General features: G+C 40.6%; 1 protein-coding gene across 2 annotated transcripts in view; it reads left to right on the top strand.

The window, feature by feature from the left end:
• Positions 1 to 1,012: 1,012 nt before the first annotated feature.
• The window catches only part of DAPP1 (dual adaptor of phosphotyrosine and 3-phosphoinositides 1), a gene marked incomplete at both ends in the record, with an annotated part of 60,840 nt that continues 45,738 nt past the window's right edge, over positions 1,013 to 16,114 (top strand). Inside the window, one exon of one of the 2 annotated variants that reach the window (XM_079700306.1) lies at positions 1,013 to 1,144. In XM_079700306.1, the coding sequence (XP_079556432.1) occupies positions 1,044 to 1,144 (101 nt within the window). The remainder of the gene's footprint in view (positions 1,145 to 16,114) is intronic. The other variant, XM_079700307.1, reaches the window with a different exon arrangement.

Genomic DNA, 16,114 nt, shown 5'->3' with positions numbered 1-16,114 from the left:
ACTGGGAGAAGTGAGTTATAGAGTTCCCAGGTGAACCCTGAGTGAGTCAGGTGTGACAAGAGGGAGAGACAGGGAGAGAACAGGCGAGAGAGAGAAGCACACTCTCTCCTGCAGGTTACACACACAGGGAACACAGGAAGCAACATATGTTCTTTGTTCATTCATTACGGTACTTGGTCCAATTCCCCAGCATTCAGAGTGATGACAGCTTCCCTTCTGGACTTATTTAGGCAGCTGGCATTCTCTACACATGAGTCTGGACCCAGAGCAATACCAGCTGTGAGTAAGCCCAGGGGAGGAAGTGGAACTCGAAGACTCCAGGAGTTCTAACCTCCCCTGATAGCTGGGCACCCGGCTGGCCCCCCTGCAGCTTTTCCTACCTTCTTCTCACCCAATCCATCTTCCACAGAGGAACGATAATTGTCTCTGAATCATGCTCAACCTGAACGTCAAGGGTAGGCTGGAAAGCTTAGGTGATTGAAGCAGAAATATTGAGAAAGTGCTGAAAACCAGACTTCCTGATGGAAGCTAGTGGTTTGAGTCTGATTTCTTTACCCCTTTGAAAGATGTCCCTGATCCAGAAACTTCCTCAATGTTCCTTATGTTTGTGTGTGAGACGTAAGGTGTAGGTGATTGGAGGGCATCCTGGACAAACCAGAGGCAAATAGCACTAAGGAAAAACTATGGTTTGGCCTCACGAAGAGAGCTGGAATTAAGAGTCACTCTCAGTTGGAGCAGTTTCATCTTTATTTCCTTTGCCAGAAACTGCGTGCGGCATGACGCAGTGTGGGTGTCCTCAGAGGTGCTACCTAGCTTTGCCTGTTTCCTGACGGACGCAGCACTCCTGCCAGCACCTAGGCGCCAGGGTGGGGAGTGTCGGTGGGAGGAGTAAGCAGGTTTCACTTCCTTGCTGGTTGGAGACTCAGCTACAGCTGGTTTCTCTCTCAGCGGGGAGGGGAGGGCGTGAGGGGCAACAGAACGTGTCTCTCTCTGCCTCCTACCCAGAGCGCCTCGCAGGGGCTTAGCAGACGCGAGGGGTGCGAATGGGCAGAGAAGAATCTCTAGAAGGGAACATGAGCACCCAGGATCCTTCAGATCTGTGGAGCAGGTCGGACGGAGACGCTGAGCTGCTCCAGGACTTGGGGTAAGAGGGCAGTTCCTTTTTCCAAGCGCTTATTGGGTGAACCTTAACCCCTCAGCCCTACGCAAATGCTCATCTTGATGAATGATGATCTTTAGCACTCTTTCTCTCTGACACCCCAATCTTCTCTCCTTTCCACTTTACTCATCTGTGTCTGTTGGGGCCCAATTCCATGGTGAAAGTATGGATTACCTTTCCAGATGTGAAAACAAGTAGGTGGAGAAAATGGGACAAAAAAATCAAATGCTGGACGTTCTTTGAGATGAGGGACAGAATTGGGCTGTCGTCGCGGTTGTTGCTGGGTTTCCTTGTTATTGATCTGGTCTATGAATAAATGTGCTATAAAAAGTTCTGAGCTCCAAGCTACTGACAGTAAGAGGGCTGTGCTGCTGGTGAGATAAACAGAAAGCCTAGACCCTACAGTAAGGGAGAGGGACTTTTTCAAAAGAGAAAGAACGAGGAAGTGTCTGCAGCAGTGTCCCATATGTGTGTCTTTCTTCTGACACTGCATTTGTGAGCTCTCGTATGCGTGCGTGTCTGTAAGGGCAACTTTGAGCCTTTTAGGTACTAACAAGCCAGGAAGAAGATAAACACTCTGCCCCAGACAGGTTACACATTTAGGTAGGAAGAGGCACTGTAGTCCTGTCTTTAAGAAGGGACCAGGTGAAACAACTCATCAGGATACTTAATAAGAAGCAAATGTTACACAAGGGAGGGGTAGGGGATTTCCTACAGAAACTGCTCCTTTCCCCTGAAGCACCAGGAATAGCCTGGTGAGGCTGATTTTGACACCTGTGATTCCCAAGAGGCAAGACCTGCACCTGCTGTCTCACTAAAGAGCTCTAATCTTCACAAACACTCAAAGGCAGAGGAGCTGCAATCATCTCCATCTTACAAAGGAAGAAAACAGGCACCAAAGGGATTGAATAACTTGCCTGCGGTCACACATCAGTTACAAGTCAGGATTCCAATCTGCCAAGTCTATGTCCTTAATCAGAGAAAAACTAAAGTAGGGATGAAATCTCTCTGCATCAAGACTGCAGAGGTTGTATTTTGGGGTGTTGTAAGCGTTCTCAATAAGTCCTGTCTTTAGATTTTAAACTTGAGGTCTCAGAATTGAACTTTACCTTCATAAGGTAAATCAAACGTAACAGCTAGACTTTTCAGTAAACTCCCCTTATGGGGAGTCAGAGCTCCAGGACACCTCTAGCCTTCTAGACCAAATCCCCAAACTGCAGAGGTAAAATGTTCCCTGAGCATCCAAAATGGGTGTCACAAAGTCCAGGCACTAAAGCTGGACCCTGGGCTCTCACTTAGATCCGTATGAAGTTATTAAACTATCAGTCTTTATATGTTTGGTTATATGGATTCCCAGCCCACGATCGGTAGGAAGCCACAGAGGAGAAGAGAGACAAAGGAAATATTCAGCTCTGGTCCTTTAATTCAACAATCTTTGAGCCTAGGCTCTGCGCTTGAGTACCCTTGGCACTCACTTGGATGACAAAGATGAGCTAAACACTGTCCCTTCTCCCCACCTTACTGTCCGTAGCAGGAAGCAACCTTAGGTAAAACCCACTAGGAAACAGAACTGTGTCTTCCCACCATGTGCAGAGATGGCCATTCAATACAACCCAGAAACACCCCAAAAAGGTGCTTTTATGTCCATACTTCACTATTTCAGAAAGTCTGGAAATGTCTTAAACATTGGAAGACGGTTTCTATAACAACAGGCAAGTTACAGTGGTCTAGGGAAATTGCTCTACGATTGCGGTTCTTAACCTTGACTTGTGCACTAGAATTACCCAAGGAGTTTTTAAAAATTCCTGCCCAGGCCACACACCAGACAAATGACATCAGTATCTTGGGGGTGAGCGTTTTCTTTTTAAACTTTCCAAGTGATTTCAGAGCAAGACCAAGGTTGAGAATCACTGCATAGAATAGAAATCCATCAGAAGCACTGAGTAAATGTGCCCTTATTTGTTGGATATGTACCTGAATCTTAAAGCCATTAATAAACATTGACATTTCGTCTGTGGGTTTGGGAGCATTTTGTTTAACAATTTTATTGAAGTATATTTTATAGATCATAGAGCTCACTCATTTCCAGTGTACAATTCAGTAACCTGTAGTGCCTTTAAAGAGCAGTACAACCATCACCATAAATCAGTTTTAGAACATTTTCATCCCCCCAGTAAGAAACCTCAGAAGCATTTTTTTTTAATATACTCAGTGGTGTGTTAATAAACCACCTGGGTGAGGGATAGCCCTGATTCAAGAGTCTGCCTGTTTCCCCGGTATAAATACTCCAATCACAGGCATTTTCAAGCTGCCAAGGGTTTAACAACAAGATTACAAAATTCCTGAGAATTTAATAATGGACTTGAGTTAGTACTTGTGCCTCTAGGACAATCCTGATATACCTCTCATAGGTCATAAGATCTGAGAAAACTTGAAAATGACCTGTTGCCTCTGGCAGAATCCTGAATAAAATGAAACTTCTTCTTTGAGACTCTAGGCTACTGGTTAGGTATAATCTACCCCCAAACTTCTAATTAATTCAGTTTTTAAAACGCTCCTTAAAAACAAAATGATTTAAAGCAGATGATAGATAAAAAGTGGCTAGTTTTAATGCCTTCATTTTGAAGTCATTTTTAATAGGTTATCTGAGTAGTTAGGTAGGTTCTTACATTTGTATTTTTGATAGATACAAACAGACAAGGTGGTGGTTAAATTAAAGAGATGGCATACATCTTTGTTCTTTGGTCCCATTTTTCTTCAGGTTCTGGCATCTGTAAGCTCTGCAAATTAAACCCTGCATTGTAGCAAATCCATCTCCTGCCTTTCTAGGACACACACGACTTGCTCAGAAGACATTCTTTCTAAAGTACCTAAATCAAGCAACTCAGATGCATTTCTGTATCTCATTTGCAGAATATCAGTCTAAAAATACTTATTTTCCTTCATCCTAAACATATTAATGCATCCAGAAGCAAAGGGGAAATAACACAATTTGTAGTGGTTGCTCAGCTTCACTTACACGTTGGCCAAATGGGATGGGGGAGGGAGGGGCAAAGGCTGTGGACAATGGTCAGTGGGAAGCAGGAGGTGGACTGGGAACAGAGGGCAGGCTGTGTGTGGCTTCCAAAATGAAGCAACGGGGCTGTGAAACAAATAGTGAATATTTGAGGCACCACCTAAGGAACAAACTAGGATAGAATTGCTAATCAGTTAACAGTTTATGATTCCAGCAATTATTTGATTATAACAAAGGTTCCTACAAAACAATGTAGTTTTGTATGTAACTACAAACTATATAACTACAGACACAAAAGGGAGACTGTGAAATAAAAATATTTTAGCATATTTTTAAATATTCAAATTATCTAGTCAGACATATTCCTTCAAGCAAGAAATATAATAAATGTTCCCTTTTTAATATATTTTCCTGTCTCAAATTTTATAAGGAAGTGTCTGTGTTTGGCTGTGCTGTCAGAGTCAAGAAAGTAGATTCTAAGCTCTGGATATTTAAGTAAATTAATTAAAAACTCTCTAATTTCTCTGCTGCTTCCCATATAAGAGAAGGTTAGAGCAGATCAGGGATCAGCAAACTTTTTTTTGTCAGAGGCCAGGTAATAAATATTTTAGGCTTTGCAGGCTTTATGATTTCTGCTTCAGCTACTCACATCTGTCATTGTCATGCAAAAACAGCCATAGATAACACAGAAACAGATGACTGTGACGGTGTTCAAACAAAATATTATTTAAGGACGCTGAAATTTGAATTTCATACAATTGTCATGAGTCATAAAATATTCTTCTTCTTTTTTCCCCCTAACCACTTAAAAACGTAAAACCATGCTTAGCTCACAGTCTACACCAAAACGTGTACCCTGGTAGGAACTGGCCCTCACATGGTGGTTTGCTGACGACCCAGAGAATAAGTAACAATAACCAAAGCGAGTTCTTATGAAGAGGCAGACATTTTGCATACAGGAGCTCTGGGCTTCAAAAGGTATCTACGTTCCAGCTTTACACATGAGGAGACTCATTAGCAGAGAAATCAAGCTGCCTGGAGTCCCAGAGAATCTGGGTCCCAAGGCCATGCTTATTCCACCAAACCAGGTTGCCCTCTTGTTGTGAGGGTCATTGGCCGGCACCAGGTCATTCACAGAGTCTGGCCTTCACAATAACACCATCCATACAGTATGATTATACTCATCTTGTAGATGCAGAAGGTGACTTCAGATCAGTCAAGTGAACTGTCCAGGTCACAGACCTCATAGGTGGTGCCCTGAGAGTGCCTAGGCACGTACTCCAGAGCTAACTCTCTCTCCACCAATGGAAGAAGGTACACCTTCTAAGAACGGCAATTTAGTAAGGGTTGGATGCTCACCATGTGCCAGGTACTATTTTAAGCCTTTTGCTTGTATGACTTATTAAATTCACACATCACTGCCAGGTAGATACTACCACCAGTGACATTTCTGCTCACAAATGAGAAAAATGAAGGACAGAGCTTTTATCACATGCTCAAGATGACACGCTCATAAACCTTCAAATCCAGGAGTTTGGCTCCAGAGCCCACATGCTTCTCCACTAACACAACTTCCTGCTTATTATATCAGCACTGTTAGTGCTAGTGAGAACTGAGAGAAGAAAAAGTTCTGTGATTACTACCACCAACACATTTTTTTACTAAAAGACATTATTCTTTCACATTCTTCACATAACAGACATGCATACAAATCCAGAGCAATATCCTAATTCATCAGAACTTTTTTGAATTGTGTGTAGATTCCTTTCTTTGGGGCTAGGCAAATCGATTAGGCTAAGAAAAGCATAGTAAATTCAAAGCTTTAAAGGAAGCTGTTTACAGAGCTGATACCAAGTAGAGCAAAAAAGCTTGTTCCTCTTCTGGGCACAATTCTGTAATCTTGGACTCTAAAAATGGAAGGTGATTCTCTTGTGGCTGAGCGAGAGTATGTAGCTACTGTACAGTTTGATCTTGCTTGGACTCAAGCAAATTTCCTCTTTAGTTGTTGTGTTTCTGTTCCTCTATGGGTAACGGTGACTTCCTTCTACTTACATGTGGAAATCTGGCCACACACATTCTCCACATCGAGTGGGGTCACTTTGTTTCATTCATTCTCTTTTCCATTTATTCATAGACCCATCTGTTGAATGATGACATTATGCAAGGCAGTGTGGGGGTTACTGACAGTAAGAAGAAGTGGCTGTCCCCTCAAGGAGTTTACAGTGCAGAGGACAGAGAATGCACAAGTGGGTGGAGTTAGAATGCAGGATAGAGGGACTGAGGGTCATTGCTGTGTCTACATAAAGAACACAGCAGATGGCAAGAAAGAAGATCATTGGATGTGGAGAAGATGGCCTTGGAACCCGTAGGATTTTTGTCAGTTGAAGGCAGAGAAGAAGACATTTTCTAAAGAGAAAATGGCATGAATAAAGCAGTAAAAGTGGCAAAACATATGAATATTCAGAAAATAAAAAGTGTCCACATGGACTCAGACCCTCCCAGTCCCTGGGACCCAGCAGTTACTCATCGTTCAGTCTTGTTCTGGTCTTTACCTCTCAGAGTGCCCACCTTCAGTTACATTCTATGAGAAAGCTTCCACCTGGCTTTCCTCTTCTAGTTTCTAGTGTCATAACCATACACTTAGCCTGTTGGGTTTTTTTTTTTTAAGCCTGGGTTAATTTCTTGCTCCTACCAACTCCTCTCAATGATTGTGTCAACTAGGATAAATTCCTAGTCTGAGCCCCCATGCTCTGGCTCCTCCTCCCTGAGGTGGACCTGTCTGAACCCAACCACAGCTCACGTAGCCAAGTCTTGGCTGTCACTCGGTCACCTACAGATTCCCTGTGGTCCTGCTTCCCCGACTACTAGTGCCTGCTCCCGTTATCTGTTGTTAGACTTTCTTTGCTCAAAAATATTTAAATTTTAAAAAGCCTAAGGGCAACAATTTAATTTGTTTTGATAAAAGTATAGCTATGTAAGAGAATGTTGCTTTTTTTTTTTTTTTTTTTTTTTTTTTTTGTGGTACACGGGCCTCTCACTGTCGTGGCCTCTTCCGTTGCGGACCGGACGCGCAGGCTCAGCGGCCATGGCTCACGGGCCCAGCTGCTCCGCGGCATGTGGGATCCTCCCAGACCCGGGCACGAACCCGTGTCCCCTGCATCGGCAGGCGGACTCTCAACCACTGCGCCACCAGGGAAGCCCGAGAATGTTGCTTTTTAGAGACACATGCTGAATTACTTAAGATTAAAGTGCTATGATATCTGTAACTTACTTTTAAAACATTCATCCAAAAATATATGAAGGAAATCTGGCAAAAAGTTAAAAATTATTCCACCTAAAATATGGGTATTACTTAAATGTGGGTATTATTTATACTCAGTTTTCTACTTTCTTGTATATTTGGAATTATTTATAATAAGCACTTTAAAATAATAATAAAATGTATTAATTATTGAAAATTTGGTGAATAAAGAAAAGCACCAAAAATGTCAGCCCTGTACCACCACCCAAAATGACATATTGCTCAACTTCTCTCCAGTCTTTAAAAAATATTTTTCTGTAAACACATACACACACACACACACACACACACACACACGCACGTGCACGTAGATTGAATTGCGCTCGTACCATGCCTATAATTTTGCTCTTACTTTCTGGTAGCATACATTTTCATCATCTGCTTCTTGTTCTTTCTCAAAGCAGGTTCTGGGTCTGGTCTTTCCCAGGCTATCCTGTTTCCCTGTATTAAAATTTGAATATTTAGATTGATCCAAATTCCAGAAGGCCTTAAATAGATTGAGTTTGGACTTTGGTCAAACGTCATTTGACAATATGTAATCATTGAATGTTTATAGGAATGTGGAACTACATGGTCATCGTGGGTTTTTTTTAAAGTAGATTAATCTGGTAGTTGAGCATGATCAATAGTAATGAGTCCAGAGACAATAAAACTAATGAGTGAGAGAGTTTACAGACTGGTATATAAGAAACTAGAGTGAGGACCTGGGAATAGTAAGGAAGGAACAGGGGTGGAAGCCAGTAATTCTACTGAGCTAAAAACATAAGTGATTCACATCTAAATAAGAATGAGTTCTGCTTTTGTATAGTTTTTCAAAATGGCATCAAAGAAGTTTTGAAAATCTTAATGGCATGAAATTCTTCTAATTCATCCATTGTTTGCTTTCTCATTGTAAATATCTAAAGTTGCCTGGGTCTCATATGATTGCTCGTACGATTCTGACTCCCCACCAGTTGAGTCTATACTTTGGGTTAATTCTCTATATAATCTTAGAATCATTTTCTAGATGTCAGTCCTAAAGCCCTAAGAGGTTTGGCCACCTGATCTAGGCTGAGCACAGTACACTCTTTTTGACAGTGATCTCCTTAGGGGCAGGGCAGTAGGTTACTCATATTTGTCTATTCCGTCCAAGCTCAGCACTTGACAAAGAGCAGATGTCTAAATATCTGAATTGTCTCAAGTTGGGTCAAAGCCAAGACCAGAACTCAAGGTCCCTGACTTCAGCCCACCACACCAACACTGGTGATGTACTTGTATTTATTACCCTCAGACTCAGTCCTCTTAACAAAAGTTTTTACTGCTGGGACAAATTGACATTGGTTAGAGGCAGCATCTGAACAATGGAATAGACAGGAGATAACTAATGAAACAAAGATCTTTTTTTTACATCCCCCAAAGTTTGGGACTTTTTCCTAGAGTTATAGCTTCCTGAAAGTAACCTTCTCTGTCTCCTGTCCCAACCCACAACGGTAGGTTGTCAATGGCAACTATGTATCAGTCCAAAGACAATTACCCTGAAGCAGCATTTTATGATGTATATAGGATGCAAGAGTAACCACAGTAAGTGCAGAGTCAAGCTTGATTCCACTCCGAGATGAGCCCTCCTGAGAGAGCCTCTGGTTTGGGATCTCTGCCCAGGCATTCAAGTCCCCCTCAAGCTCTTATCCATGAAATAGTTTTTCTAGTCAGTCTCTGAGCTTTGGTTCCCAGTCCAAATCAAACATTCCCTGAGCCCCAACCTCTGGAGGAGCAATGATGCTCTTTTGGTTTTACAGCCATTCATGTACTGTGCAGGCTGGCCTGGGGACTGGACAGGACCTCTGCTGGAATGAGATGCAATTTGCCTCCCACCCCCCATCTCCCCATCTGTGACTCTGCCCTCGGGTCTCTCATGTCTCTGACAGCCCTGGGTGCATTGACCTATGTCATGCTCTGTGGGTCTGTATCTTTCTCTCACTTTGGTTTCTCTGCCTCTGTCTTCTGGACCACTCTGATTGGGTCTCTATTTGTGTTCCCTAGGTCACTGTCCCTAGGTGCTCCTGGCTATCTACATGAGCCACTGTGCCTTTCTCTTGTCTCTAGGTCTTTATATCTCTCTTTCTACAGCTTTTGACTTATGTATCTCTCACTCTTTGTGCCCATCTGTGTCTCTGGATCTCTGAGTCTCTCTCTTTCTGTGTTTCTATCTCTCAGAACTTCTTACCTCATTCATCAGGCTCCTTCAAGAACAAGTTTATCCTGTTTCCAACTCCCACAGAATTATAATACCCCTTCAGTCTTGTTTCCCTGTAGCTGAGCCTTGACTCCTGCAAAAAAACACTTGGGGCCCCAACTTTAGTTCATTGTTTGACCAAATACTCACATACTCTGCCTCTGTCATCACTCAGGTATGCTTCCTAAAGCCTGGGGCAGCTGGCCTCACCATTTAGCTCTGCTATTAGCATTTGTAAATGTGGACATTTAGAATGGTAATGTGGAAAGCCTCAGACAAGCTGGTTCCATCACGGAAACCTCCTGATTGGAAAGACTATGGTCTTTCTTCAGCCTCCCCTATGTATCACACTACGATACATAGAACTTGCAAAATTGTTGCAAAGCCTCTCCTTGGTTCTCTCCTTGGTCAGGGTCCATTTGCTATGATCAATGGAAAGGTAAGCCCACATTTGTGAACAGGGGACTTAACATGTTTATGTGGTCAACACCACGTTGTCACATAATATACGCACGGCCTGACTATAATACAAATTGCCGCACTGATAGTTTTTGAGCTAAATAAGACATTTCCTTTTCCTTAATCCATGATTTCTCATGGCTTAAAGAGTCAAGGGCTTCATGTTTTCATGAAGTCAAAGTGTCTAGCACCAACACTGTGAACAAATGTACACAAAGGCAATCAGCAGTCAAGCAAATCCCATGGAGTGACTCAAGTGCTGAGGACACATGAGCCCAAGTTAAAATTGCTTAGATTGAGATTGCCCAATAGATTCATTTTTTATTCTATCATCATTGTGTTAGCTGGATTCTGAGGCCAAGCACAGACCTAGCAAGCAAGAAGACAGATCAATGAGCTATGCTATCCATGGCCTTAAGAAAAGCTCTGTTATCCATGGCATCATAGGTTATGCATTTGCCATCTTTGGTCTAGAGAGTTCAGAAAGTGTGTCAGCATCATTCAAAAGTGAGAATAGGGGCTTCCCTGGTGGCGCAGTGGTTGGGAGTCCGCCTGCCGATGCAGGGGACGCGAGTTCGTGCCCCGGTCCGGGAGGATCCCACATGCCGTGGAGTGGCTGGGTCCGTGAGCCATGGCCGCTGAGCCTGTACGTCCGGAGCCTGTGCTCTGCAGCGGGAGAGGCCACAACAGTGAGAGGCCTGCGTACCGCAAAAAAAAAAAAAGTGAGAATAAGTTTGAAAATGAAAAAAAAAGTGAAAATTCTCCAAAGAAGAGAGCTTTTGTTGGCTGTTCAACTCCAACGCCTGTTAGCTCTTTTAACACAATTAGGAATTTCTATTATTGCTTTGGGTTGAAATGTATGTCCTCTTTATAAGCCTGAAGGGACAGAATCTAGGTTCTATGTCACTTCTCTTTGCCAGGAAGGGGAAAAATATGTCATTAAATATGTGAATAATCTGTAAACATGGGTTACTAAGAAATTTTCTCCCCAAGATGTATGTAATGTAAACGGATGTATGGCTCATGTTTTCACATGCAAGACTGATTTCTGTGCCCACTTGTTTTTCCATTCTTGTTTTGCGTTACTCTTCAACATAGACCCTCTGTTCCAGGTAGGCATTGTGTTTCCTGTATACACCATGCGTATGTCAACCTCAGTGCCTTTGCTTATGCTACTGCTCTGGTTGGAATGCTTTTTTCTCTCACACTTGATGAATTCTATATCTATTCTTCAAGTTCCAACTCATGGTATTCTTCCTCCGTGAAGTTTTCCCTGATCATTTCATCCCCTCACGGGCTCCTCCTTCTATACCATTTACTGTCCCCATCACTAAGATGGCAGCTATTTGGGGATTTTTTGATGAAATTTGCCACAGATCCTTCTCTTTTCCTTTAAGTACTTATTCCCTAAGTACTGTAAACTCCTTAGTACATTCTTTGCTCTCTTTGTCCCGCTTTTAGATACCACACCCTGTACACTCAAACCATCAAGGTTATTGAAATGAGTTAAAGTTTTTAGGACTAAGAGTTCTTCAGCTCCATGCTTCTCAAATGCTAACCTGCATAACAATCATGTGGGGCTCTTGATAAAAACAGATTATAATTCAGCAGGTCTAGGAGGCCTGCAAATGTGAATTCCTAACAAAATCTCAGGGTACTGAGTGGAAAGGCTTCGCATTGTTTTTCAAACACCAGGTACAACCCAAGAGTGTTCTTAAAGTTAATTTAGTGGGTCACAATCAATATTTGTTAAAAAGAAATAGAAAAGAATATAGTAAATAGTGTTTAGAAGAATAGTGTTGTTTCCTATAACACTTTTTGGTTTTTTGTGTATGTTTAAAATGTGTGTGTGTGTGTGTGTGTGTGTGTGTGTAGAGAGAGAGAGGCAAAAGAGAGGGAGGCAAAATATATTTTATACTATGGGCCAATTCGAAAAGTTTGAAAGCCTCTCCTTTAAAGGACAGAGCAGAATGAGATATAAACTTGTATCAGCAAATTAAGACAATGAAACCGATTGTGATAAGAAACTGTGAAGGCCCCAATAGGCCGGGGCAATTTCCCAGAAGGTTCTAACACAAAGGGCACGGGAATGAGAGAAGAGGCAGAACTGAGGACCAGCTTTCTGGATCAAGCCCGACTGCCTTCTCTGTGGTTGATCTTATTTCCTGTATCTTACTGAGAGGCAGCTATGAAAATTCTTTAGTGAGTGGGTGTTTCCTGATTTGTTACTGTATCATGGGAGGGATAAGGCCACTGTTTCCTTCAAGGCCAGCTGTGGGTTTGATAATCTCATAAACCCAGTACAAATATTCTTTGGAAGCTTGATGAGCCTCTGCTGACTATTAGCCTTGAGACTTATTTATGACGATGTGTGGACCTTGGGGGAAAAGGAAAATACAACATTGCTTCGAAAGTGCTGTTATAAAGAGTAATTTCTTGCTCTTTTTTACTTCTTCAGAGAAAATGAGACAAAAAGGCTTTTTTTTTTTAAGTATCAGGAGAATGAACCCTATCCCAAATAGCAGAGAAGTCGTATTCCCAACATGCAGCACAGTGTCCAGCATATTCATAATATGTTGTATAAATAGCAAAGTTTTAACCTTGTTCTCTTCTGTAAAAGTTAAAGACTCATATAAGAAGTTTATTAAAGAAGTCAGTGTTCCAACGTGAAAATAAGAGAGTTTTCCTACCAAGTGTTATTATTAGTCACCCTGGCAGATGAGAAAGACAGAGGTTGCTACTCGTGTGGTGTCACATAGCGAACGCGTCAGAAGTCGTTGGAGCAGAAGGACTCATCGCTAAGGAAAAGAGTGGAGACAAAGGCCAGCTCTCATCTCGCAAAATTTTCACTGATACTGCATGGGTGTTTGTGACCCAAGTTAGCTGCTTATTAGCATTCCTTTTCACTTGGCAGTTCCCAGGAGCAAAAAGGTTTCTTATTGCACTTAATTCTAAAAACATCATCGTTCTAATGCAGCTGTAGGAGAAGTGGCAGAGCCTCAGAGGAAGATGACTTGCTTGGGGGTTTTAATCAACAGCAGGTCTAGCGTGAATCAGCAGCATGATGCAACTGTCAAGAAACGAATGCAATCTTGGGTTGCCTTACAGCGTACCTGGCAGCCAGAATGGGGAGATCCTGTGGGGCTTTGTTTTGCACGTCAGATCTTACCTTGAAGACAGATTTTGAAAATTTAGAAGGTATTCAGAGGATAAGTTCTCTGGGTGATCAAGGCACTGAAAATCTATTGTAAAAGGAGAAGTTGAAGACGATGGAAGCAAAAGAGAGAACATTCTAAATGCTTCTAACTATTTGTATAAGTATCATCTATACAACTCCAAGAAGTAGCTCTGAGACCATCTGTTGAAAGCCGTACAGCAAGAAACGGTAATTTGGTATATAGGCAAGAGTTTTCTGGCCATCAATCATGGAAGTATGGAACGGGCTTGCCTATACAAGTAGTGAGTTCCGCATCATTAGTAATATGTAAACAAAGATTGAATAAGGGTCTCATTAGGGTTTAGACTTTATTCACACACTGTACAAAAATTAGAAATATAAACCAAGCTGCTGGTTGTGACTTTCACTGCGATGAGGGATTATACGTGGCTTTTATTTACTAAGTTAAACATTTTTAATTATTTAATTAAAAAAAAAATAAAAAGCAGACATGGCTTTTATAATCAATCACCAGAAGTGAGAGAGTGAAGCCAATGAAGCTTCAGCTTCAGGTCCTCTGCCTTGCACAGACCCTAGTGATGTAGTTAAAATAAATATAGTCAAGTCAATGAGTATTTAAGATTAGTCCCTGAAAATTACAATTTTAAACACCCTGAAATCTTACAGCTCATTTATGAAAGAAATTTGATAGAGGTTCTCAAATTTTCTAACGGTCCTAAAAACTTCATTAGCAATATCACATCATGAAGTTGAAAATAACTTTTCTATGCTGTCAATAATTTAAAAAAAACATTATAGGTAAAAGACTGAATTCTTATTCTATCCTCTATATAGAAAATTGTAGTATACAATTGTTTTTAGATGAAGAAATAACCAGAGATGACATGGCCGAAAGTATAGAGAAAAAAAGGTATAGGGGTATGTAAACACTTAATTAATGACTATAAGTTGTTTTCTCAGTTTTGAAATGTTTGTGATATTTGTCAGTTTTTTATTTTTATTTTTTTAATTTGTGATATAATTGACATATAACATAATATTCGTTTCAGGAGTAAAATAAATATAATGATTTGATAATGTATATATAGCAAAATGATCACTGAAATCAGTCCAGTTAACATCCATCACCACACATGGTTAACAAAACTTTTTTTTCCTGTGATGAGAGCTTTCAAGATCCACTTTTCTAGCAACTTTCCAATAAGCAATACAGTATTATTAACTGTAGTCACCAAGCTGTACATTACATCCCCATGACTTAGTCATTTTATAACTGGAAATTTGTGCCTTTTGGTACCCTTTACCCATCTCACTGTCCCTTCCTCCCCCACCTCTGGCAACTAGCAATCTGTTCTCTATATCCATGAACTTGTTTTTTCGTTTGTTTTTTGTTGTTGTTTTATTTTTACTTATTTATTATCTTTTCATAGTAAAAGCTTGGTGAATTTCTATTCTTTTTTTAATCAAAATATAGTTGACATACAATATTATGTTAGTTTCAGGTGTACTACACAGTGACTTGACATTTGTGTACATTATGAAATGATTGCCATGCTAAGTCTAGTAACCATCTGTGCCCTACAAAGCGATTACAATATTATTGACCATATTCTTTATGCTGTATATTACATCCCTGTGGCTTATTTATTTTATATCTGGCCATTAGTACCCTTTAATCTCCTATACATAGTTCACACACAACCCCCTCCCTTACGGCAACTGTACATTTGTTTTCTGTATCTCTGAGTCTGTTTAAGTTTTGTTTAATTTGGTTGGTTGTTTTGTTTTCTGGACTTCTCATATAAGTGAGATCATACTGTATCTATCTTTTTCTGTCTGACATTTCGTTTAGCATAATGCACTCAAGGTCCACCCATGTTGTCAAAAGTGGCCAGATTTTACTTTTTATGGCTGAATATATATATATATATATATATATATATATATATATATATATATATATATAAACATTTTCCTTATCCATTCATCCATCAATGGACATTTAGTTGTTTCCATGTCTTACCTATTGTAAACAATGCTGCAATGAATATGGGGGTGCATATATCTTTTCTAATTGGAGTTTTAATTTTCCTCAGATAAATACCCGGGAGTGGTATTACTGGGTCAATATAGTAGCTCTATTTTTAATTTTTTGAGAAACCTCCCTACTGTTTTCTATAGTGGTTGCACCAATTTACATGCTCACCAACCTTTTCTCCACATCCTCACCAACACTTGTTAGTTCTTGTCTGTTTGATGATGGCCATTCTAACAGGTGTGAGGTGGTAGCGCATTGTGGTTTTCATTTGCATTTCCCCGATGATTAGTGATGTTGAGCATCTTTTCATACATCTGTTGGCCATCTGTGTGTCTGCTTTGGAAAATGTCCATTCAGATCTTCTGCCCATTTTTAAATAGGATTGCTTTGGATTATTTGTTGTTTTGCTATTGAGCTGTATGAGTTCTTTATCTATTTTGAATATTAACCCATTATCAGATATATGATTTGCAAATATTTATTCCCCTTCAGTAGGTTGCCTTTTCATTTTGTTGATGTCAGCTTTTAAAATTTGTAATCTATTGTGCTTTCTCATTCTAAATAATTATTCTTTTCTTTTTTTGGTAATTTTATATTAATTTTCATAAAGAGACTTCCAAATTTTGTAAGTTTCAAGCCCCTTAAAATTTGACTCTTCCATCTAATAATCAGAAGAACAAAATAAAAAGATGTTAAACACAGTCCCAATTACAGGAACTTTAGGCCCGTGCAATTAGGACTCTGTGTAATG

This window comes from Hyperoodon ampullatus (genome assembly GCF_949752795.1).
Source record: "Hyperoodon ampullatus genome assembly, chromosome: 1".
Taxonomy (NCBI): domain Eukaryota; kingdom Metazoa; phylum Chordata; class Mammalia; order Artiodactyla; family Ziphiidae; genus Hyperoodon; species Hyperoodon ampullatus.
The sequence above is the reverse complement of the archived record's forward strand: the minus strand, read 5'-3'. Positions and strand labels throughout refer to the sequence as shown.